Here is a 25113-nt window from a genome sequence, read left to right as displayed (position 1 = left end):
ACAGCTACGATCCCACTCTACAGACTTGAAGACTGAGGAACTAAGTGGGGCAGGCAGCAAGTTAGGGATAGGCTAGGGTTTAAACCTTGGCTGCTTCAGATGATCCCAGAGCTGAAGCACGAGGCCATTGAGCTGATGCCTGAGCCCTGATGCCACAAAAGTGCTACTTCCTAACAGCAGCCTTGTCTGGGGGGTGCCTGACAGTCCCAAATGCTACTGGGAAACAGGCTCAGAGAGGGCGTTCCTGGCCAGGGATGGGCGGCAGGTGAGTCAAAGAGCTGGGAGTCACATTCCGGGGCCCTGGACTCACCTACCGACATCGGCCAAGCTCCTCCTGTTTGCCTGGCTGGTGCTGGGTGTTACCTAGAAAACGTCAGGACCCTAGAGTGTAGTCAGGTCTCTGACACCCAGGCCGTCTCGATAACTGTGTGGCCTTTGCGCTGCTACAGCGCTGCTCACTCACCAGCTCACGCATCCTCCCCAGCCCACTGCCCAGGAAGCCTCACCCCCAGTGTGCATACAAGACACCCAGCTCAGGTGCCATGGGCCACTCAAGTCTTCAAAGTCAGTTCTGTCTGACCCAAAGCCAGGTTCTCTCCACTGCCTTTTGGCCTTGCCTTGCAGCACCTGGGCTGCTTTGGAAAGGAGAGAACTGCCCCTCTCCCAGCAGTTCGCTTCTCTTCATGTGTCCTGTCACTCACTGTCCACCGGAAGGCTCCAGAAAGAAGCCTAAGCTGCTGTCTCAGAATTCAAGAGCGGCCGCAAGGATGGCGGGGGGCGGGGTGGGGGGGGAGGCAGGGAGGCCACCTTGGCATCTCAGGACAGCACAGGAAGGGGGAACAAGCAGCAGGCCTGGTGTGCAGGCTCTGTCCAGCAGCATTAGGACCTCAGATGGGCCAGAAGCCGCATGCCGCTCTGCTGCTCTCATGCGCCTGCCTAGGGCACATCACTCCCTCTCTGCACCCCAATTTCCTCATTTGTCAACCGTGGACAGCAGGAGTCCCCCTCTTTGTGCTGGATGAAGATGAACACAATGTGGGGAAGTGCTAAGCCCAGTGCCCGCCACGGCCATCATTCATGAGACGCTGCTGGGTCTTTCTTTTTTTGCTTTCTCTTTTGGCTCCAGGGCCAGCCTACCAGGTTCTGGGCAAGGAAGAAGCAGAGCAGAGGAGCCTGGTGGCCCTGGAGGTGGCAGGTCCCCACCCCTGCCATTCAGGCTGTAAACACAAGAGGGAGGGAAGGTGATGAAGAAAGGCTGAGTAATGTACGGCCCTGGTCCCCCCAACCTCTCAAAGAAGAGTTCTGGGGGCTCTAGAAGGGTCCGGGGGGGGCAGCACTGCAGCCCCCCTGCCTGGAGTTTGTGCAAGGGTCTGCACTGCCCCCACCCTCTTGTGTCATGAGGCAGGAAGCCACCAGTGGGCCGGTGGGGGCCAAGTAACTGAGTCACAGTCCATCCTGGCCCCGAGTGAGACACCACATCTGGAAGTGTTTATATTACGATTCCGCCCAGAACTCGGCTATTGCCTTCTTGATGCTGCCGGCAGGCAGCTGCACACGAGAACGTGCGCGTGCGTGCGCGCGCGCACACACACACACACACAGACACACACACACAGTGCAAGCTCCCTGCCCCCACTACCGTCCCACCAAAGAGAACTCCCCTGCACAGAGGCCACGGACCCAAACGCTCCATCCCACCCACCCCCAGCCACCTCCCCACCCCCTCCTTAGGGTTTCCTGAAAACCCATAACTTTCTCCAGATGCAAGCCAGCCCTAGGCCCTAGACTTGCCACGTCAGAAGAGACGGCGCGGTCGTCGCGAGAGGAGCAGTGGCTTCCTCGCCTGCTCAGAGGCGCTGAGGTGCGGCCTAGGGCGGCAGCCCGGCACCCTGGGGGGGGGCCCCAGGACAGACAGCCGGCCCCGCCAACCCAGTGTTCAGACTACCTGTTCAGGGGTTCTGAATGTGTACAGTAGTCTGCACATTGGTTAGGCTGGGCTCGGGCGATCGGCGCCTCGGGATGGCCCCCCCGCCAGCCCCTAAACTCGCTGCCACCCCTACAATGAGGCAGACCCTGAGGTGAGTGTCATTGCCTTGCACCCCATTTCCCACCAGGGTAGAGATTCAGAGGGAAGATTGTGGAATGAAGAGGGGCCTGGGTGGGAGAAGTAGCTCCAGGGACGTGTGGAGGGAGCCCCGGAGGGGGTTGGGGGCTCCAGCCAATTACTCCCCTGCCTGACCCCATGCTGTACCTACACCCGCCTCCTTGTTTATTTTTTGAATAAAGAAATAGTGACATCCTGCCTCTCTCCGAGGCTTCTCTAAGAAGGGTGGTCTGACCCTCAGGGGTGGCTGCCACATGCGTGACCCTGAGGACCCCTGCTGGGGACGTCAGCATGGGCAGTGGGGCCGGGATCCGAGCCTGCTTTGTGTCTGGGCCACACAGAGCCCCTTTCACGGGTCTGCTGGTTCTCATTACTGCCGTGCGCTCGACCTCCCTTCAGCATTTCCCCTGCCTCCTGTTTGGGCTGCGGAATGGCACTCCAGGGCCCCCAGGGTGGCTGAGGCTCCTGTTTTCAACCCTGGAGGAGGAACCTACCAAGGGCCCCTCCTCAAGTTAGAGGAGCAGCTCCTGAAACTGGATTCACAGTGCTGAGGAGCAGTAAACCACCAGGCCGCGGGCTGGGTCCAGGAGCCCCAGGCCTGGGGGCCCTGCTTGAGACCCCAGAACGTCCCTGCACCCATTTTTGACAGCTGATATACTGCAGAGCAGCCCCGGTTCCAGGCTACAGGGGCGGCAAGAAGGGAGAAAATGCAAAAACGTCATCCCCTATTCCAGCCATTTCAAGTGATTATGGCTCATCACCCCATCCCGGCCATTTCGAGGAGTGGTTACGGCTCATCGTCCCCATCCCAGCCATTTCAAGGAGTGGTTATGGCTAAACATCCCCCATCCTGGCCATTTCGAGAAGTGGTTATGGCTCGTCACCCCCCAACCCAGCCATTTCTAGTGGTTATGGCTGGTCACCCCCCATCCTGGCCACTTGGATGAGTGATCATGGCTTGTCACCCCCATCCCAGTCATTTTGAGGAGTGGTTATAGCTCATGGTGGGAGCAGGCCCTGGACCACTCCTGGTCTTGGCCCCCTCTACACCCCAACCCCGAGAGGCCTGCTGTGTCTGGGGTTCTAGAAGGCAGGAACCGGTCCTGAGTACCACCCCGGGAACTCCAGAAATGCTTGCATGGTGGCTCTGCTGACCCTGGTCACCCTGGGTTTGGAAAGGGCCGCCCAAAACAGTCCCTCAGAAGGCTCCTCTGGTACAAGACGATCACATTTCACCCCACACGCCCTCCCTCACAGTAACGTCATCCAGCCTGGGCTATGGGGCGTGGCTGAGACAAGCACCGAGGTCAGGGTGCCCGTGCTCACAGTGCTCAAGTGAGGCTGCCCGGCACCCACCACACAGAGCACTCTTCACCAACTGGGACAGGCAAATCACTGCTCAGAGCCTCAGTTTCCTCACTGTCATGTGGAATGACTAGAGTGCCATCCTCCCACTTGGGTACGAGGATTCAAGAAGAGGAAGGCACTGTCCCGGGGTAGGTCAGCTGCCAGGGAGCCCCCAGGGGTCAGGCACTTTCACAGCCCTCCCAAGCCCTGGAGGAGAGGGGCAAAGAGGCGGGGCTGCCGTCTCCTCCGAGGGCACCTGGCGGCACACTTGGGCTGTGCTGGTGGCACTGCTATCCCAGGTGAGCAAGAACTACAGGGACAGGCAGGCAGGTCAGGAACACCTGGTTCACTGCCCGGCCATGGCCCTGGGCTTATGGCGTAATCTGGGGCAAAATGGCTACCTCCCTGAGCCTCTGAGTCTCATCTGTACAATGGGGGACAGTCCCTACCCCACAGCCAAGAGGAGCTGGGAGGACTAAACGGTGACGACAAGGTCAAACCACCAAACACTTGCTGTGCACCAGGCCCTGTGCTGAGCTTGGCTCCTGGACTCGACTGCCAGCCCCCCACCAAGAGGGGGCAGCCATGCTCCTGATTTTATAAATGGGGAGACAAGACAGATATGGGACCATTTGCCCAAGATCTGAGAGCGACAGGCAGGGCTTCGGGATCCAGCTGGGCAGCTGGGGTTGGAGCTGGTCCCTCAGGCACCCAGCCTCGGTGCCCTCTGTGAAATCCGTGGGTCAAATCCCAACTCTCCTGCTCAGAACCCAACATCCGCTGTGCCCTCAGAGTTCCAAAATTGTCAGCTAGGCTCACAGTTCTCACGCCCAGGGGCCGAGGGGTTTGAATTTGGTGGGCATGATGGGAGCAGAGCAAGGCAGGTGCCTTCCTCATCAGACCTTAGAGGGCGTGGGTGAGGGGTATAGGTAGTCATCCTAGGCCATGAGGAGGAGCCCTGTGAAGGCGTGGAGCTTTAGCCCTGGTTGCCTCCCAGGACAGAGCCACCAAGCAGCTCTGGCCTAGGAACTCCACCCACTTGACATGGGTGAGAAACAAACTTCTGTTTGTAAGTGCCTTCATTTTGGGCCTCTTGTTATAAGACCCAAATCGATATCCCGCCTAGTGCAGCTGTGGCCAAAAGGCAGAGCCTGTGGGCCTCTCATGGGCTCCCCTCTCTGGTGACTCTCAGCTGCCGATGCGCCCCTTGTCAGGGCAGCAATGGCCACGCTGAATGAGTGGCGTCACTCACAGGCCGTGAAGGCATGGTGCTGCTGTTTAGAAACTAAGCAAAGCCATGGGCTGGCCAGGACAGGAGACAGGGCCAGCATGGCCTCCATAGAGGGGCCTGGATGGCAGTGCTCGGCCCAGTGCTGCCAGAACCCCTCAGCAGGCACCTCAAGACCACAACACAGGCTGACATTTCCTGCACTGGGCACAGTACTACTGACAGAACAAGCCCCTGGCATGAGTCATCATGACATTTCTGAGGAGCTCCCTAAACCAGCTGCCATGGAACCAATTCCTACCCAAGGTGACCCCGTGCACGTCACAGTAGAACTGTGCTCCAAGGGTTGTCAATGGCTGAGTTTTTGGATCATCAGCCTTTCTTCCAAGACACCCTGGGTGAACTCAAACCTCCCAACCATTTAGTTTGCAGTCAAGTGCTTGGCTGTCTGCACTACCCAGAGGCTCCTTCTAATAAGGACGTGCACATGTAGAATGTTTCTAAGATGAACACTGTGGTAAACTAAGCACCACAAGGTTGGCGGGAGCCATTCTACCCCATTTTAGAGATGGCGAAACTGAGGCCTGGAGAGGATAGGGGCCCAGCTGAGGCCATGAAGCACCCTGGCAGCCTGGCTGCAGAGCCTGAGTCCCTGAGCCAGGGCTCCACCCTCTCGTGAGATCAAGGGCCCTTACTGTGGCCCTGGAAGCTGTGATCAGTCTCCAGCCTTCTAGGCTGTCTGTTTCCCTTTCTTCCTCTGGGGAGCAGACCCACTGTCAGGTCCAACCCCATGGGGCCCTGAGGAGCAGGGACACAATGTGCAGTGCCTGGCCCATAGTAGCTGGCCTCCATGATCCTAACAGTGACTCTGAAGCACCTCGACCTGAGGGTGTGGGCACAGTGATGCTCAGGGAACATTTTTCAGCAAGTGGCACCCAGAGGTAGTGCGTCTGGGGTGTACCCACCCACTCTTGCCTGAGTGTCTCCTCACAGCTAGACAGCCCTGCCCTGCCAGCCACTCACCTCCTCATCCTTGTACCAGGACAGCGACTCAGCCGTCAGCACAAACCAGTACTCTTTGGAGCCGCCCTTCATCAGGCTGATGTTGTTGATGGTCAGCCAGCCCCTGCGGATCACCTGGAGGGGACGAAGGGGCTCAGTGGAGGCGAGGACCCTGCTGCCCACAGCCCACCCTCCAGCGCAGTGGTCAGTACCCCTCTCCCCACAGCATCTCTCCAGATCCCATCATGCTCCTCTGACAAGGGCTCAGGGTGAGAGTCTGCCCAGGGACAGAGAGCCCGGGCAGGAGGAGCCCAGAGGAGGATGTCCAGGCTTGTGCAGGGGGCCAGGTCATGTAGAAGGTGACAGTGGGGAGGTGCACTTGGTTTGGTGAGGTGCGGTTCTTGGGATGCCCTCAGTCCCTGAGCCTCGAGCCTTCTGGGGGAGCTGTAGATGGGGGCCAGAAGAATCACTCACGCTGTGGAGCTGTGCTTCCTTCCTTTTTAGGGCTGAGTGTGCTGAGTGGAACCATCAGCAGCTCACTGTTCATGGCCTCAACTTTGCTGTCTATACGGTGGCTGACCTGGTGCCTGGTTGGCAGGGCAGGGCAGGGCCCTCAGAGGGGGGAACCTACTCTGACTGGGCCATGGCCAATACCACCCCCCAGCTGGCTCCCTTCCAGAGTGCCAGCCTTCCCCACAGTCGCTTTTCAGAGTACCAAGATGAAGAGGTTCCGTGACCCAGAGGGTTGAGGACAAATGCTTGGCCCTAGGGGACCCCGTCAGGGTTCCTGGAGGGGCCCTCAGGGCGATGTAAGGGATAGGGTACACTCCCACACTGGCTTCAAGCCTGGGAGCCCTACTTTTCTCTGACATGGTGGGGTTCTGTGCTGGGAGGGCACCACGGATGAAGCTCAGATGGCCACAGCTGTCATCTGAATGGGCGGCAGAGCCAGGCCTGCATGAAGCACTCACCTGACAGCTTATGCAGGCAGTCAGGGGGCAGGCCCCAGAGCGGAGGGAGGAAGGAGACAGGCTCCAGACACAAGTGAGGGCCGGAGCCCCCCAACACACTGGACTGGGGACCCTGCGACAGCAGGAAGCACAAGAAGCATGGGCAGGGCCACCTGGGGCCACAGCAGCAATATACCAGGCTAACCTGCAGAGGGCGGGGTCAGCATGGAAGTGCTGGTATGGACCCCCAGGGTGGGGCAGAAGCACAAGCATCTGAGATGGGGCCTTTCCAGAAGAATCTGGACCAGAGGCCTTCCTCGAGGGCATCTGGCCAGGAGCTTCACCTTTCTACCCTGATGTACCCTCAGGCCCATCAGGTTCCCAGCCCACAGCACCTGCCCCTCCTCTGTGGCTGGATATGGGCTCCGAGCCCCAGATGGCCACGAAGGGAAGGTGGCCCAAGTGCCACACAGAAGTCCCTCCCCAGGCTGGGAACAGTATGAGATGGCACCTAGTGCCCCTTGTGAAGGCTGAGGACACAGGCCCCTCCTTGGGTACTGGCTCCCTGGGATGATGAGAACACCATTTTGAACTCTGTAGCTGTCTGGAAGCAGGCCATGACCTGGCACCTGCCACCCTGGGCTGCTGGTTGGGTGAGCCACAGAGGTTGTTAGCCCCAGTGGGGTCAGGACACCCTCACTGGCAATGGGGTGACCAGTCATCCTGGTTTGCCTAGGAAGTTCCTGATTTTACTACTTAAAGTCCTGTGTCCAGGATGCACCCTCAATCCTGGGCAAACTGGGATGAGTGGTCCTCTTACTGGTAAAGTTGGTCTTCAAATGCAGGGCCAAGACTGACCTGAGAAGGGCCCAGAAAGGAGCCCCTGACTCAGGGTGGAGGCTCGGAGGTGCAGGGCTAAAGGGAGCCAGGTGCTCGTGACCTCCCTGCCTCTGGCCACCATGCCATCCCAACCCCAGGGCTGCGGGACTCTATGTTCATAGTTGGTCTTCCTTCACTCAGGGCAGGAGAGCCTGGTCCAGGGTCATTGTCCAGAGACAGACTCAGAGTGGGTATCTCATGAATCTCTGTTCAGTCACTGATTGACAACAGGGAAGGGAGAACAGGGGACAGGCTGTCAGTGCTCCCCCAGAGGAGAAATCCGTACACAGCGAGGGCTCCAAGAAGCAGATGTGCCCCGAGCCATCTACCTTCACCTGTGGGGAGTAGCTGTCGGAGTTGGAGGACTAGGCCCTGGCTGTGCTGCATGGCAGGTGGCTACCCTGTCCTGTGGGGACACTGCCCATGCCATGCCAGGAATAGCACACCCAAACCTTAGAGCCAGAGGCTGCTGGTCAGCCTGGCTGAAGCCAGCCAGAGAGTTACCTGCATGGGAGGCTAAGTGGGGTTAGAGACAAGTTCTGCCCTAGGTTGGTGCTAGCTGGAGGCAGCCGATACAGGACCCTGAGTCTAGAGAAAACGGGGGTATGGCCAGGCTTCCGCATCTGAGATCTAGGCCATCCAAGGGGCCCGGTGTAGGGGAAACGTTGAGGGAGACAGAAGGGGCAGCAGGCAGGGCTCCTGCTCCAGGGCACACAGCATCAGGAGCACAGCACACAGCAGGCAGGGGGAGGGCTGACCAGGCAGCAGGGGCAGCGGCAGCAAGCAGCTAAGCTGGGCCCTTGGGGAGGCCGGCCTGGCTTCTCCCTTTGTGAGTGTTCTGCCCTGGGCTGCCTGGGCAGGGATGGAAACCACTGCCGGGAGACCCCACCATCACGCTCATGGAAGGGGCTTGGCTTGGTGGCCATGGGTGTGGAATCTGGTAGGAACAGAAACATGACTAAAGCCCTCAGACTGCAGGAGAGAAGCAAGCACCTGGCTGCTTGTTGTGGGGGAGGGTGGTTCATGGGAAGGCGGGAACCATGGCTGAGGCTGCTTGTTTCCTCCCTCCCACCATTCCTGGTTTGTACTCTGGCCCTTTCTCAACCTTCCAGGAGCTGGGGCAGTGAGGCCCTAACACAGGATCAGCTGAGTCACAAGAAAGGTCCTGAGACTGCCATAAGATCCAGCCAGAAGAGCAGAGGTGGGGTCTGCCCAGGTCCTCAGTGGCTGTCAATGGGAGGCTATTTGGAGAAGGGGACCTCGACTAGGGCTGCATGCCCAGCCCACTTTCTGTGAGGGGCATTCTCTGAGTGGGAGATGTAGGGCCGAGGCCAGATGCCTGAAGCAAGTATCCCAAAATGGGCCCAATTCGCAGACTTGCACAGTGTCACTTCCCACTGGGTCCAGCAGTGGGTTCTGCACACGGGGAGGAGGTGTTACCTACAGCAGAGACGGCAAATACAACTCAACTGTGTGGCCACGCTGACTGACTGGTTGTAGCTGGCTGGAGCACTGTGGTGATAATTCTGGGCACAGCAGGAATGGATGCTAGGATCGATTAGTGATGTCTGCCATAGGCAGAGGAGAAGAGAAAGGGGGCCGGTAGAACAGAACACTCTCATCAACTGTCACATCTGCCACAAAGGCAGGAGAATAGGAGCAGAATCCAGGAAATAGATCTGTGTTTGATTAGTCATGTCTGTCATGGGTACAGGAGGGGTACCCTGTGAAGATATCATGTTGACCAGTTAGTCACATCTGACACAGAACGGGGACTGGTTGCACGTTTAGGAAAGAATGCCAGGATTGATTACCGATGTCTACCACTGGCACATGACAGTGGAGAGGCACAAGGGAAAGAGTACTGGGTCAATGAGCAATGTCTGCCCTGGGCACAGAATGGGAGAATTCTGCCTGTGGAGAAGCATGCTCTGATCAATGAGTGATGTCTGCACTGGAGAGAGGAGGGCTGGCAGTGGAAAGTACGCATTATGTGGGGCTTGAGCAAATTTTCCATGGCCAGGGATGTGAGGGGAGGGAGGGCGGTGTGTGAACCAAATATCTGCCACCCCCCACCTACAGGAAACCAGGTCAACCAACGGGAATCAGCAAAGGCGGCGATCAGGTTAGTGCCTGTGTAAGTCAACTTACGCCTGGGGCAATGCCAAGTCCAGCCCTGGCTGCAGTGTGGAGGTTGTTAGTTAGCTTGATTTTTAGTTATTTGTTATCTGGAGGGGAGGGGAAGGTTACAGGATGGGCAGGGACTTCACCACTACTAGATTCTCTAATATTTGCTACCACACTAAGTGGGTACTTACCAGGATCTCCCCCTTTGAAAACACAAAGTTAGGGTTGTGGGTAAATCAAGGAAGAGCAGGCCAAGGAAAAGAGACGTAATGGACATGAGGGGACAGAAAAGAAGCACGAAAAGCACAAAAACAGGAGAAGAGAAGAGCAGAGAAAAAAAACAGCAAAAGAAAAAAAAAATTACATGCTATTAATTATATTCATGGTGTTAATATTTAATTCATTATCATCTCTTGAAACAAAAAGCAACAACGTACATATTACCCATGGCAAGCGCAAAAAAAAAAAAACAAAAACCATGCAGAGGTTACATTCTTCTTTTCCAACGGGCTGTATAATCGTGCAAGATAAATGGCAGAGCCCCACCCCCTCCCCATCCAATGTGGAAGAGGAGGGATGTTAGCAGAGATTTTTCAAAGATGACCTATTTTTTAGGGGAGAAAAAAAGGCACCTCACACTGGCATTTATAAAGGCCTTTCATGTTTCACAAGGCCTCTGACTAGGGCAGGACACCGAGGTGGAAAACCCTTCAGGTGGCTCAGGGTTTCTCCATGTGTGGGGCTCAAGTCACCCCCAGCCTCACCTGAGCTGCTTTGACAACGCAGCTCCCACTTGGCTATGAGCTACACGTTGGAATCCCTGGGGCTGAGCAATCCAATTGGGTGGCAAACACCTCGGGTCATTGTCACATTGCCCCTCACTTGAGAGTAAAGTTCCACCCCTAGCCTGGGATGTCAGGGCCTTCTTAGTCACACAATCTGCCCCCAAGGCCCTGCCAAAGCTTTAACTCCCAGACCGTTTTCCTGAAACATCAAAAGCTAAGCCGACTCCAGAGGCTGAGTGAGTGGAGGGCCTGGTACTACAGGGTCGGCTTCTGGCAAGGCATTCTGGGTGTCCCTGAGTGCTCTTCCACACCTCCCCCCTCCCCCGCCCGGGTGGGGTTGCAGCCGCGGAGGAGTGGGCTACCTGATTGGGGATGGCTCTCTTCTTGTTCAGCTGTGTGCTCCTCTGCTGGGCACTGGAACCAAAGCACAAAGACGGCTCATGTGGACGAAACACCATGATAGCAAGAGAACTCATGGCCCGGCAGGGGAGAGGGGCTTTCTCCTGCAGGGGGCCGACTGCCCAAGTTCAGGCAGAGGCCAAGAGAAGCCTCTGCACAAAAAGGGTGGCCAAAGAGAAGGAGGACCTCAGTAACATTAAACAAGAAAGTGTATCTGGTTAATCTGAAGCTCCTAGGCCCTGATCTCAACCACTCCTGAAAGCAGCATCTATTTCCAGGAGCCACTGAATCCTGGAACCTCAAAGATGGGATATGACAAAGAAGCTGGGTTCTCAGGTGGCCAATAAGTAGCCATGGTGGCCCCAAGGTAACCTGAGTACCAGGCTGGCTGAGGGTTAAAATACTGAAGGTTCCATCTGCTCTCTCTTCCTATCCCTGACCCGCTACCACTGGCCTGTCAAACCCAAGGTCTTCAGGCTCCTCAGTGAGGATGCCTCAGTTCAAGGTGACTGCCATGAAAACATCATCTCAGACAGTTCCTGACCCAATTCAAGATCAACAGGGCATGCTTCCACAAGCTCCTTTACTTTTGTATGTCACAGATCTCTTCTTTGTTGTTCATCATATTTCCCTGCTGTAACAAAAGCCAGTGTATTTTATATGTGAACACCTATTCAATTTTCTTATTAGTTCTAAGCTATATTCTAGTGCTTCCTGGTAGGCAGTCGTATCATCTGCAAACAATTTATATCTCCTGTTACTTATATGCCATATTTTCTTTTCTTATTGCTTTGGTAAGAACTTTAAGAGCAATATGAAAAAGTACACCATTTTGTCTCGCTCTTTTATTGGCTGCCTCTGGTATTTTACCTTCAAGTTGGCTGCTGGTTTAAGGCAGACGAGAACATGTGTGCGGGCACGTGTGTGCTAAGAAAGTAGGCTTCTGTTCCTAGATTACTAAAGGTTTTAAAATTAAGAACGGATGCAGAATTTTATCCAGTGATTTACCTTTTTCTCTGGGCCCTGGTTTTTTTTTTTTTTAATAATTTTTATTGTGCTTTAAGTGAAAGTTTACAAATCAAGTCAGTCTGTCACATATAAGCTTGTATAAGGCCCTGGTTTCTAACCACAGTATTTAGAGGGCAGCAAGAAGCCCAGAACGTCTGAGTACAGGAAGGTGTTTGATCAATAGCGTCTGAAGGAGTCAGAATGAGCTTAACCAACACTCACAGCAATGCCCAAGTGGTACTTCCTCAAATCTTCCTGGCTCCCACCTTTGCCAGAGCCCTCAAATGCCAGCCCATATAATAGTCTCTCCCTTGTCTGGACTCAAATCATAGATTTCCCGCTGCCCTGGAGAGGGAGAGCAGAGTCCAAAGTCCTCACCTGGGCCTGCTGGGCCTTCCAGGCAATGGTGCCTGGTAGCCATCTCTCAGTTCCATCCTACCTTCATCGACTGTGTCCTCCCCATGCTCCTGCCTCTTGACCTTCCTTCCCTCCGTCCCGAGACTCTCTGGGGTCTCCCGCCTGTCACCTAGCTGTCACTACTTGGCTTGGATGACACTTCCTCGGGGAGGTCTTTCCAGGTCACGTCCCTCGCTCTGCTTTTCCACAGCACCTCACCTACTCTTCTTTCCAACTCTCTTGTCTTCCTGACAGTTTGTTCAGTGACCCCATCTCCACAGCCTGTGGGCACAAAAAGGGAGGGGCCACATCTGGCTTGTTCAGTGCCACAGTCCTAAGGCCCAGCACTGTGACTACCTCCGAGAAAGTGCTCAATACCTACTCAGTGAGCCCCTGAGACGGCGGCCTAGGCTTGTGGCTGGGCAGAGCCTGGCACCTTGAGCCCCACACCCAGCCCAGGCATCCCCATTCACACACCAGGGAGAAGGCACACAGCAGGCAATACCCACCCGGTCACCAGCTGCTCAGTATAGTAACAGCTGGGGTAATTGGGAAGGCCCAGGAATCCAGAGAAAGAGTAGAGTGGTCAAAGGAAAAACAGGAGAGATTGTGAGAAGGAACTGTGGATGAAGTGTGAGAAGCAGAGACGTTAAGGTAAGGAAAACAGCAGCAACGTGAAGAGAGGGACCGGCATTTTCAGCCCACATACGCCCAGCTGCTGGGAAGAAAGGGGCAGGAGAGGCTGCCTTCCCCAGGGCTCGGACCACCCGCCTGAGGTGTGGCCCGTCTGGAGGGCTGTGTCCAGGGCTCACAGCTTACCCCCAGCAGGGACAGCATGGCCAGGGCCCGTGGCCCATTTGGACTTGGGAGAAACTCTGATCGTGCCCACTGGCCACATGCCTGCAACTCAGGGAACTCTGTGCATTCGTTCATTCATTCATTCCACTCACCTACTATGTGCACAAAACAGGTGCCCTATCGACTTTGTTGAGCACATCAACAAATGTTTTGCTCAGGAAGCTACTCAGTCCAGAACTCGGTCTACTAGGCCCTCCTTGAAGAAGCTTTCCCTGGATGCCCAAGGCCGGCCAGAAGGCTTCCTGTGTTCTCCTGGCCTCAGCCCAACACTGACAACAGTGCATCTTAACTGCCCTGTGCATGTGTCCCCTCACAGGGGACCTTCCTTTGAGGGCAGGACCCGGCTCTGTTATCAAGTGTCTGAGAAAGCAATGGCTGGGTGACAGTGAGGGTCCTCATGTGCTACTTCCTCAGGGCCTCCTGACTCCCACCTCGCCAGCTCCCTCAAACAGGATCCCACGTGATAGCCTGTCCCTCTTGCCTGGACCCAGAAATGTCCCGTGCATGGCACAGAACGCATGCCAGCAGTATTTGCCAAACATACAAGGAAGCTGGCTACTGATAATTTTTCACTCTGTTAGCCTCAGGCCAAGACGCCTGCACGAGCCACCAGACCACCTACATGACACCCAAGCACACTGCAGGGACCTGGAAGCTGATGGAATCAGTGGGGAAACACCTAAAACCACCAGCTTTTGTATCTCCATCCTGCCCAAATCAGAGATCCCCACCCTGGCACCTTATGCTGCCTCCATAGAAGGTTCCAGTTTTAACCTCTATGGCTAAAAGCCAGAGAGACTCACAGGCTGAGCAGCATCCAGAGCCCTGAGTCTGCAGGAGGCCTGTGAAGAGGCGTGTGCAGTGTGGGCGGGTCTGGGAGGAGCCGCTTACCAGGCCATGGAAGGCTCTGACGAGTCTCACGGGACATGTTGCACCACAACACCCCCTCCTCCTTAAACCACCCACTAGGATGCCCCACAGAAGGTGCTTTGGGGACAATGGGGAGGGGGGCCACCACTAGCCCAGGAGAGCTTCCAGGTACCGCCCCAGGGGCGGAACACTCAGATGCTGCTGTGCTGAGGGAATCCCAACATGGCCACCTCCCCCTGCGGGCCTGGCTCCCAGGGAAGGCACTGTGCCACCCCACCAGCTGCTGTCTGGGAAGGTACATACTTGGCAAATCCAATGAAGTCTTCGTGGTTTGTGTTGATGTAAGACTGCTCAATGTCGATCAGAAGAAGAATCTGAGGGAAAGTGGGGGTGACTGTTAGTCCAGAACCAAGCGTGGCAGAGAAGGGCAGCGACCAGAGCACTCCCCACACCCACCAGCAGAGGGGGCCCAGGAATCATGCTGCTTCCCAGGCAGGAGCCCAGCCGATGGCTTCCCCCACTCCTGCACGCAACCCTGGGTAGGCCTGTAAGGGGAAGGGGGCACAGATGCTTCCAGAGATCAGGGCCTCACAGGCGAGTAAGATGGGGGCAACAGAGCAAAGCGAGACAGCCCGGTATGGTGGTTAACAGCACAGCCTCTGGGGTTGACCACCTGGGTTGGAGTCGTGGCTTGGCCACTGACTGTGTGGCTCTGTGCCTCATGTGACTGAGCTGTGGAATGGGGTCACAGGAGACCCTACTTCAAAGGGCTGAATCCTTTACAATACAGAAAGTCTTTAGAAGAGTGCCTGGCACGTTATAAATGCTGTTATTAAAAATTCAAACATAATTTGGTGGCTAGATGTTTCAACTTTTGATCTGGTCGAGTGAAGACATTAAAATAAAACGCACACTGCACGCGTACGCACACATACGCGCACGCGCTCACACACACACACAAGCATGTAAGTCAGTTAAGGATATCACTTCAGGATCAGGTGGTTAAACAATATACTTTGCTTGCTGAAACTCTCTCTTCCTTTCCTTCTTGTCCTTTTTTGGCCCCGGACGAGATTGTCCTACAGGAACCACTGGTCCAAATAGCTCACTGGGTTGGTTCCCATGAAGAATGGGCCAAGCAGCCTGGGAGGAAGGACTTGAACACCACTTGCTGGGCTCCCACTGGCCCTGGACCAGTCACTTTGCCTCTGTGCCTCAGCGTACTCAAGCATAAAATGGGCAAAGCATTTAGCCCCCACAGAGCTGTTGGAAAGGGCCAGGTATTCCATCTGTGGGAGCCACTGTGACTACTTTAGTAAGGCCTGTGTTGCATCACCTGTGGGCCCTGGGATAAAGGCTGGCCGCGTTGGCAGTGAGGCAGCCAGGGGTTGTGGTACTCTTGGAAGGACAGCATCATTCTTGCAAAAGAATAAAACTAACTGGAACCTCTCAAGCTTTTCATCCAACTTCCAGGCTATAGGAACTACACGGGAAAGAGGCACAAGCTGACCAGTTCCCTGAAGGAGCAACTGGCCAAATCAAGACCATGGGATGCTCTGACAGAAAAACGAGCCAGTTTCTCCTTCAACGGTGAGGGGAAAGGGGGCTGTTCTTGGCTAAGAGACTAAGAGCTATAGCAACCAAATATGTGTAGACTCATTTAGATTCTGGTTTGAACAAACTGCAAAGAGACCACAAAGGACAAATGAGGGGAAGCGACGAGGACCAGGTGTTGGGTCATGTGAAGGCATAATGATGGCCCGGGGCTTGTGTGAGAATATGCCACGTGCCGTGCGAGACCATGAGCCACACGTTAGGGTGAGGTGGGAGCATGTTTGGGACAGGCTTCAATACTTCAGGATGCAAAGGGAAGAGAGAAGAGACAGGTGACAAGTGAGACTAATGGAATGGTGATGGTTGCTGTGCAGGAGGGGTCGCAGGGGCACGCTGGTCCACTCTCTGGCTTTGTATCTTCCCAAGAAAATGTTAAAACACAAAAAAGCACCCCAAAAGCTTTCCACCGGGTGAATGCATAATACCATCTGGACCATGGAATACAACTCAACAAGGCCACTGCCACACACAACAAACAACATGGACAGTCCCCACATGCATCCCGCACATGAAAGAAGTCGATTCAAATTAGAGAACTTGAATTTTCAAATTCGTGACAATGGACTCTGGCTTGATCATCTCCACTCCAACTGTTTTTTTTTCTCCTTCCTTTTCCAATCAAAGAAGAAAAAGGTTCCAATCGCATGAAAAGGCAAAACTATAAGGACAGAAAATAGATCTGGGGGCAAGGGGAGGGGCTGACAACAGGGGTGCAAGGAGGGGGAATTTGAGGGGATGGAACCACACTGTGTCTTGAGTGAGGTGGAAGTCACATTACAGTAGGTGTTTGTCAAGACTCATAGAACTGTACACTAAAAAAGGTAAGTTTCCCTGAATGTAAATTATATCTGAAAAATAAAACAAACAAACAGAAAACCCAATACCTGGTCCTTGGTTTTCCCCTCCCGTTCCCGGATGTACGTGGTGACGATTCGCTCCGTTTCCTCTCGTAACCGGGGGTAGGAGCTGAGCTAGGGGAAGAAGCAGAGTGGCAGCATCGGCTGGGGCCTCAGGCCCAGAAAGGAACGCCACGGAAAATTCAGGGGTGGTGGTGAGAGACATGGAGAGACCCACCGAGTCCCCCACGACGCTCCTGTCACCACGGCTGCTTCAGCGGGAGACAAAACCACTGTCGTGGGGAGTACGGTGGGCCTGGGAAAGTGGGCGTGAGAGAGCGTGCCAAGCAAGAGCAGAGTGACTTTGCTAGTCAGCAAATCAGAGGAGGAAAAGGGGCAGAGAGCAGGTGGTGTCTCCTTCCCACCCGGCACTGGGTGACAACAAGGACACCAAATGTGCTTAAGGCCACTGGGTCGACGGGGTGAGGGCCCTCACCAAGCTCGTGAGCATGTAGCACCTTCTCTAGGATGGTGTGGCGGCACCTGGGCCATCTACCTCGGCGGGACCCCCTTGAAGAAAACAATTCCTCATCACTTTACCTCTGGAGCCCACGAGTCTAGTCCGGCACTACCCCTTGGCTTTGTCTGCGGGCAGTAACGAAACACGCAGCGGACTCATGCTTTTCGTGGCTGGGGTTAAGTTCATAGACCGGGACAATTGAGCAGACTCTCAAAATGACTCGGGAACAACCTCTCCAGTGCTGCTGACTAGAACACGCAGGTCTGCACACCGACAAAGTGGCTCGCTGCTGTGGTGACAGGTGGAAAACCCATCACCTCGCCTCCCCCCTCTTTAACGGGCGCTGACTCTCGCAGGGCCGACTGTAACCTCCACCTGCTTAGGAAATTTGATGGTTTGGGCAAGTCAAAGGCCCCCACCACCACTGGTAGCCAAAATGGCAAAGGTGGAATGTAGGTGCGGTGCAGCTCCCCCGAATGTGTCTGCCAATGCAAAGTTGAGATGTCGCTAAGTAACAAATGGTCTACAGAAAGGGGTTCCTGCCGAGGCAGAATTTTCCAGATGCCCAGGCTGAGACTAACGATGGAAGACAGAAGACGGGGGACAAATGTGTGAGTGATAATAATGAAACCTGTTACCTTCTCGGCACACTTTTTAATGACTGTGGTCAGTTCTGAGACCACGAGATCAACACACTTCAAACTTGGCTCTTTGAGTTTTACAATCTGTTTTTTCACAATGGCTTCAAAGGCCATGTCAGGGGTGAAGAGCCCCGTCCTGGGTCATGCGGAGGGCAGGACGAGGTAGAAAGACACCCAAAGACAGTGCAGGCCACACACACGGACGGGACAGAGAGAGAGAGAGAGAGAGAAGAAACGAGTCAGCTGGTTAGTAACATGCATGGAGGAGCCTGCGCCCGCATCTGCCCCAGAAGCTGCTTCCAATCAGAGGTCTCCTGGGTGGGGGGCTGGCTCAGTGTGGGGCTTAATTGTATAAGTGCCACAGGTTGCTCTCATCCTGTGGACAGCCAAAGGGTGTGAACTTGAATTTTCAAATTTGTGACAACAGACTCTGGATTGATCATCTCCAAGTCAGCTGAGGTTGTTTTGTTTTTTTTTTTTTTTCTCCCCTCTCTTTTCCAATCAAAGAAGTTGAAGAAGCAAATGAGGACTTTTCCGGACTGGGAACGGGGGCTTAGGCCAAAACCTCCTGCCTGGGAGTGCCGACCCACAGCTCTGACAACCACTTGTGGGCGCACACCACAAACCGCCCACTGGGAAGCGCTTCAGCGGCTTGGCCAAAGCATGCTACCCTGGGAAACAGGCCCCTCGGGGAGCCAGGTGCGTCCTGCTGAATGGAGGTGGTTGCCCATGACCACTGGCACAGAAGGGGCTTGTGGCCAAGTGGCAGTGAGCTGGCTTTGTTAAGCCGGTGACCCCAGTGCTCGTTATGCTGTTGGCATTCAGGCCTTTTTCGGTGCCTCGGGGATAGAGAAGTGGCTGGCTCCAGGAAAGCCCCAGTGCGCGGGTATTTGTCAAGGAGGGTGACGGCGAGGGAGGTTTGGGGAGCTCGGCCTCCAGCAGCCGACGCGGGCTCCCTCTCTGTTTCCCAGAAGGCAGCAAAGCAACAACTCAAATGAAACCCCAAATTCTACCAGACACATGCTAGGCTTGGTATCAGGGTCCCAGGGAGATCTGCCCATCAGTCTGGCCAGTTTGGAGGCCCGATACTACCCGGTTGGGCCCAGGATGACACGCTCCCAATCCAGCCCCTGGGCAGAGGCGATAATCTGGGAAACCAAAGCACATGGGGAAAAGGTGCCAGCTGGGCAAAGGATGCGGCACTGGGAGCCTGATACCAAACCCCCGCACCCGTTTCCACCAGGCCAGGAATCACCCTGCAGAGGATCCAATACCTTACTGGTACACTGCCTAACTGTATTGATTAGTTCCTGGATAACCAGGTCGACACATTTCAGACAGGGCTCTTTCAGCTTGACGACCTGCTTTTTCACAATGGCCTCGAATGCCAAGTCCGGGGTGAAGAGCCCAGTCCTAAAAACATCCGTACCCGGGGGCAGTAGAGATAAGTCAGAGAGAAACAAAGCATGGTCAGCAATTCCACAGGCACTGGCTGGGTCCCCATGAGACAGCAAAGGCTAGGTCAAGTCTGGGGGTCAGATGCCTGTGTCCACTGTCTGGAGACCCGAGGACCCCAGGACGATATGCAATTGGGCAGTAGGAGTGACTTTTGTTGGACTAAGGAGGGAGACCCAGGAGGCTCCCAGGGGACCTGAGATGGTAAAATATGCTGGGTTCTCGTAATTGTATTTCTGCTCTGTCCTCATCTCCCTGCCCGGGGCAAGTCTGCAGAGGGCTTTCCTACTTTACCATGGTAACTACAGTTCATGTTAAGCTACTGGGTAGGAACCCAAGCATGTTTAGCCCAGGGCTTGGGCCAGCTCCATGGCCTGTTAACAGGACTGAAGCACACTGCCCTCAAGTGCCCCTGGAGATCCACAAGGACAGCCCTACAGCTACTGGAAACTACCCACGAGCCTCCTCAAGGCCTCCAAATCGGGGTGCCCAGAGGTTTGGGGGGCCCAACTGGCTGGAGGGTTAACACCGCGGAGGTGAAGGGAAGACAGTGACTCTTCCCACAGAACTTGCCTGACTCCATGGATGTTCTTAATGGCGTAGCTGATCTCTCGTCTTAAGTCTTTCTCATCGAACTCCATCTGAGGACAGACAAACAAAACGTATGCTACCTGTGGCACCCCCCAGTTGATGTGCATTTGGAGAATGTTAGCTCCTGGGAATCAAACGACATATTTCCTTGGGCAAATCTGCTGCAAAAGACCTCTTTAAAGTGTTAAAAAGCAAAGATGTCACTTTGAGGACTAAGGTGTGCCTGACCCAAGCCATGGTATTTTCAATCACCTCATATGCATGCAAAAGTTAGACAATGTATAAGGAAGACCAAAGAAGAACTTATGCCTTTGAATTGTGATGTTGGTGAAGAATACTGAATATACCAGGGACTGCCAGAAGAACGAACAAATCTGTCTTGGAAGAAGTACAGCCAGCATGCTCCTTGGAAGCGAGGATGATGAGACTTTGTCTTATGTACTCTGGACATGTTATCAGGAGGGATCAGTCCCTGGAGAAGGATTCCATGCTTGGTAAAGTAGGGGGGTAGCGAAAAAGAGGAAGACCCTCAACAAGATGTACGGACACAGTGGCTGCAACAGTCGGCTCAAACACAGCAATGACTGTGAGGATGGTGCAGGAGGACTACGCAGTGTTTCATTCCATTGTACACAGGGCTGCTGTGAGTTGGAACTGACTCGACGTCACCTAACAACAGCTCTAATGTGCAGCAGTAGTTACCAAGTAGAATATTCTCATTGGTCAAAATTAAAAAAATGATTTTTTTAAAACCCAATTTCAGCAAGGACACTGTAAAACCAACACTCTGGCTCTGTTGGCAGGAATGTGAATTCATATAAACTTTGTTAGGGACTGCCTGGTGATACACACTGGAAGCCTCCAAAAACACATCTATGCTGTCACCCAGTATTTTGAACGCACTAGACTTTATTCTGAAGAACACACAAAAACTCAGCTATGATCACAGAACTACTCACTAACGCTAAAAAATGTGAATACAACCTAAATGTCCAACAGAAGGCTGGTTAGATGTATGACGGACATTTGAGAAACAGGATAGAGGTAGTCTCCAACTAACAACAGCGTTCTGTTCCAATGACTCCACTGTAAGTCACTTCTGACATAAGTTGAATACATCATTTTTCTCAGTTTCCGTTATTATTGCCTTTTATTATCAATCTTTATAAATCTCATCTTTACTTGTCTTCGGGGGTTGAAAATACCACGTCTGAGAAAGACAATGTCAGCAAAATACGCACTGCAACGTTATATGTAGTACATATTACTAGAAGTCAGACGTAAAAAAAAAAAAAGTCGTAAAAAATAATTCAAGAAAATAGACAGCCATAAGCGTGGTTCGTCGTACCCTGAGCACATTGTAAGTCAGGGACTACCTGTACGGTACACCATTAACAATCCACAATACAGATAGGACTAATTGGGAGAGACTGTCACCATACGAAAAAAGCAGGGTATGAAAGACATAATCTGTTTCAGGTTTAAAAAATATACGTTGTTGTTGTTAGCTGCTGTCAAGCCAGCCCCTGGCTCATGGTGACCCCATGCACAATGGAAGAAAATGCTGCCCAGTCCTGCACCATCTCCATGATCAGTTACAGATAAGACAATTGTGATCCACAGGGTTTTCACTGAATGATTTTTCAGAAGTAGGTCACCAGGCCTTTCTTCCTAGTCTGTCTTAGTCTGGAAGCTCCACACAATGCGCAACACGCAAGCTTCCACTGACAGATGGGTGTTGGCTGTGTGTAAGGTGGAAGGCAAGAATTCTACCATGCACCCACCACTGCCTAAAAAAATACCTATATACACAGAAATAAGGACGAGTCTATTTGGGGTGCATACGTGCACGCTTACCCAGTTACAAAGAAATAATCCTGCAAGGACACATGCCAGCGTGCTAAAAGTTGTCTGGGGGATGTTAGGAGTATGGTTTTTTTTTTTCCTTTTAGCTTTTGTTCTTTTTCTCTTTTATTAAAAAGAATGTCACTGTTTTTTCAAAAACAGTACGTGCTCACTGTAAAAGATGCAAAACACCAAGAAAATCAGCAAAAAGGAGGAAAAAGGAAACCCCTAATCCCAGCACCTGGAGCTGATAACACTTTTGAGTAGTCCTGCAGATGTGTCCTTGCAGCAACACACAGGTGATTTCATATGTGAGGATATCATACTTGTCGTCTAGGTGTGATGTGGTGTGAGGACACCATACGTGTCGTCTAGGTGTGATGTGGTGTGAAGACACCATACATGTCATCTACGTGATGTGGTGTGAGGACATCATGTGTCATCTAGGTGTGATGTGGTGTGAGGACACCATACGTGTCATCTGTGTGACGTGTGAGGACACCATATGTGTCATCTAGGTGTGATGTGGCCTGAGGACATCATACATGCTATCTAGGTCTGATGCGGTATGAGGACACCACATGTGTCATCCAGGTGTGATGTGGTGTGGATACCATGCATGTCATCCAGGTGTGATGTGGTGTTAGGACACCATACGTGTCATTTAGGTGTGATGTGATGTGAGGACATCATACGTGTCATCTAGGCGTGATGTGACATGAGGACATTATATGTGTCATCTAAATGTGATATGTGAGGACATCATACGTATCATCTAGGTGTGAAGTTGCAGGGTGTTTCTGTAACCTGCACTTCCTCACTTCGATGATATGCTGAGGACATCCGCCCAGGTCAATTTACCTATATTTTCTATGTGTTTTGAAAAGAATGTGTATTCCTTTCTGAAAGAGGGAAAAATGGAACTCTCATTCAGCTCTGTGGATATCTCTAAGCTGCCCACTCTGGGATGGATGCCCTTCTCCAGGCTGAGTTCTGCTGACAGCAAGCTCAGGCCTGGAGGTGGGAGCTCGACACCCCGTTGCCTGGATGGAGGCTGACAACAGGGTCAAGCAGGAAGGTGTGCTCAAAAGAGACAGAACGGCCCAGCCCTAGCAGCACTACCTTCACCAGCTCAAAGGGAAACCGCTCGTGGAAGATGCGATTGATGCGGGCGCCCCCAGAGAGCTCCAGTGTGTCCACTTGGTCGCCCGAGCCCTCGATCCTCTTCTCAAAGTCCACCCCAAACTGCTGGACCATCCTGCGAGGAGGAAAACCCCGGCATCAAAACGGTTTCAACATAGCTCCAGGAGTTATCTCCAGAGTCAGACCATGGCTCACTTCCCCTTTTTTTTAAAGTTTTAGCAGCAAAACGTGTGCTCAAGTTAAAATAAACACACAAACACAAGAGCTGCTGATGGCAAACATTAGCTTCCAGGCAGGCCCGCTCTCCGCCCTTCATGCCTGCAAGATGCCTCTGGGGTGGGGGTTCTTTTCTTACTCCCTATATGCAAAGCTAGCACTTCTGCCCTGAGGGAGAAAGGGCCATCCCTCCAATTCTGCAGTTCCTATTGGCTCCCATCACCTCCCTAAATGCTGTGACAACACAGCAGCTCTGGATTCTCAGCCCCAACTCCTTCTCAGCCAGGAGCTCCTTCCTATAGGATGACATCTGCTGTCATCCCATCTGTCCACCTGACCCACTTGCTCTATTGTCTTCCCACCCTGTCACCTGTGCACCCTCAGGCCATCACAGACATTCTGTTCTGCTTCACTGGGTGGGGAAAGGGAGGAGCTTTAAATGCTGAAAACTCAAAGCTTAGTGCGGAACAGGCTGTATGGCTTGACTCCAATAGTGATGGACCATGAGGCCTTGGACAAGCGGCTTTGTTCCTCCAAGCCTCAGTCTTCTCATCTGCAAAGTGGACTGATCATAACACCACCTACCCACGAGGTCACTGTGAGGATCCAAGGAGTTTCTGTATTTCGCCAACACCAAGATGTCACCGATCAGAAAATACGCTGTTATTTTGCACAGCCACAGAAAAGTACGTGGCTGATTAGTGGTAATTTGCCTATAACTAGATGATGCTTCCTGATTTTTTTTTAATGCTCACATGATTGCCAAAATGTGGTAATAACACATGTGGCCCTTAGAATGCAGCCTGGCCTTTAAAAAGTCTCTAAAGGCGGTTTAGTAGGTCTGTGACGACGTGAACAGTACAGAACTAAGACGACAGAGGTGGCATTTTGGATGTCGTCAGCACTTCTGCCTCACTCATTTCCTCATTTCAACCCCCAAGATCCACGCACTCAAGTATTCTGCAGAAATTAGTGGCTCCAATTGGGACCAGCTCCCAGCTGGGTCTGGGGCACTAAGCCTCCAGCTCTACAGCAAAGCTGATGTCAGCGTGGTGCCAGGGTGGCCAAACACGCCACCCATTGAAGAGCTTCTCCGTCCAAGCCCCAGGGCCACACAGGCTGCCCGAATCCCAAGGAACTCTTTGGCCGCATAGAGTGAAGGGCGTGCATACTTGATTTCTTCCAGGAGACATGCAAGGCCTCGTGAATGCTGCACTTGGGATGGACCACAACAGGACCAAGTTGTGAGAGGCACAGCACCACAGCACAGCAGGGCAGGGCTGTTTCAGGGTGAGGATGTAGGCTCCGATCCCCTGCTGCCAGCTGCAGAAGGGAGGTAACCATGCTGCCCATGGAGCAGAAGTTGATTCGAGGCCAGCCCAGGCTGTGCTCCCAGAGCATCCTCACCTGTGCGGGGCAGCTAAGGTGACTACGCATGAGCAGCGGTCCTTGGAGATGAGAGGGGTGAGCCACAATCACGTACCCAGGGACATGCATTCCTGCTGCCAATTCCAGAATAGAGAGACCCAGGTGCAAAGCACAAAAGCCAAGGGAAGAGAGCTGATCAGAAAAATGCCTCTGGAAAGAATCTGCCTGTGGAAAGAACCTACCGGGGCTTTGAAATAATCTGCGTTACAGGCCCAGGATGGAGTTTATAGATAAAGGAGTCTGTGTACAGCTTTACCCCGACAGGGATTGATTACTGAGCTGTGCTGGGGCAGAGCTAAGCCAGATACAGAACAAACCATCTTAATAACCATGGTGATAAAATCACGAACTGTTAGCTTTGGTATCCTTGGCTTCCTGGGAGCCAGGCATGTATGTGGCCCCAGGGAATGCACCCAAACACCAGCCCTGGAGGGTGGGCACGGGCAATTTATGCACCTTATCGATCCGTACGTAAACGCACAGGCCCCTGGACACAGCCATCCCTCTCCTAGGTGTCTGCTCTGCAGGAGTCCTCACGCACGCACTCAATGCTGATTTCGTTGAAGCGCAAGATACCTGAATGCCACCTATCAACCTCTGGTTAAATGAATAAACTGCGACATACCTAGTGGCAAGCCTTGCAATGGAAAGGTCTGCCCCCACTGCTCTTATTCATTTGCAAGGCAAGAAACCGTTTGAAGGTGAGAACTGGGGCGTAGGGGAGAAGAGAGTTTTCATAATCAACCCTTTTGGACTCTTGGAATTTTGTACCATGTGAACTGACCAGTCCCATTGAGTCTACCCCAGCTCATAGCAACCCGACGTGTGTCAGAGTAGAACTGTGCTCCACGGGGTTTTCAATGGCTGATTT

At 53.4% G+C, this 25113-nt stretch overlaps 1 protein-coding gene across 7 annotated transcripts in view; it reads right to left on the bottom strand.

Annotated features, from left to right (window-relative positions):
- Nucleotides 1-25113, bottom strand: part of DNM2 (dynamin 2) — a 94750-nt gene that overhangs the window by 9733 nt on the left and 59904 nt on the right. For 3 of the 7 annotated variants that reach the window (XM_064280664.1, XM_064280658.1, XM_064280659.1), the window contains exons 8-15: nucleotides 22578-22713; nucleotides 19593-19660; nucleotides 18839-18977; nucleotides 16452-16538; nucleotides 14257-14327; nucleotides 10785-10836; nucleotides 9829-9840; nucleotides 5703-5816 (exon numbers count right to left, since the gene is read on the bottom strand). In XM_064280664.1, the coding sequence (XP_064136734.1) occupies nucleotides 5703-5816; nucleotides 9829-9840; nucleotides 10785-10836; nucleotides 14257-14327; nucleotides 16452-16538; nucleotides 18839-18977; nucleotides 19593-19660; nucleotides 22578-22713 (679 nt within the window). Of the gene's footprint in view, nucleotides 1-5702; nucleotides 5817-9828; nucleotides 9841-10784; nucleotides 10837-14256; nucleotides 14328-16451; nucleotides 16539-17561; nucleotides 17701-18838; nucleotides 18978-19592; nucleotides 19661-22577; nucleotides 22714-25113 lie in introns of all 7 variants that reach the window. The other 4 variants (XM_023552427.2, XM_064280660.1, XM_064280662.1 and 1 more) reach the window with 3 other exon arrangements.

This window comes from Loxodonta africana, chromosome 3 (assembly GCF_030014295.1).
Source record: "Loxodonta africana isolate mLoxAfr1 chromosome 3, mLoxAfr1.hap2, whole genome shotgun sequence".
In the NCBI taxonomy this organism is placed as follows: Eukaryota; Metazoa; Chordata; class Mammalia; order Proboscidea; family Elephantidae; genus Loxodonta; species Loxodonta africana.
The sequence above is the reverse complement of the archived record's forward strand: the minus strand, read 5'-3'. Positions and strand labels throughout refer to the sequence as shown.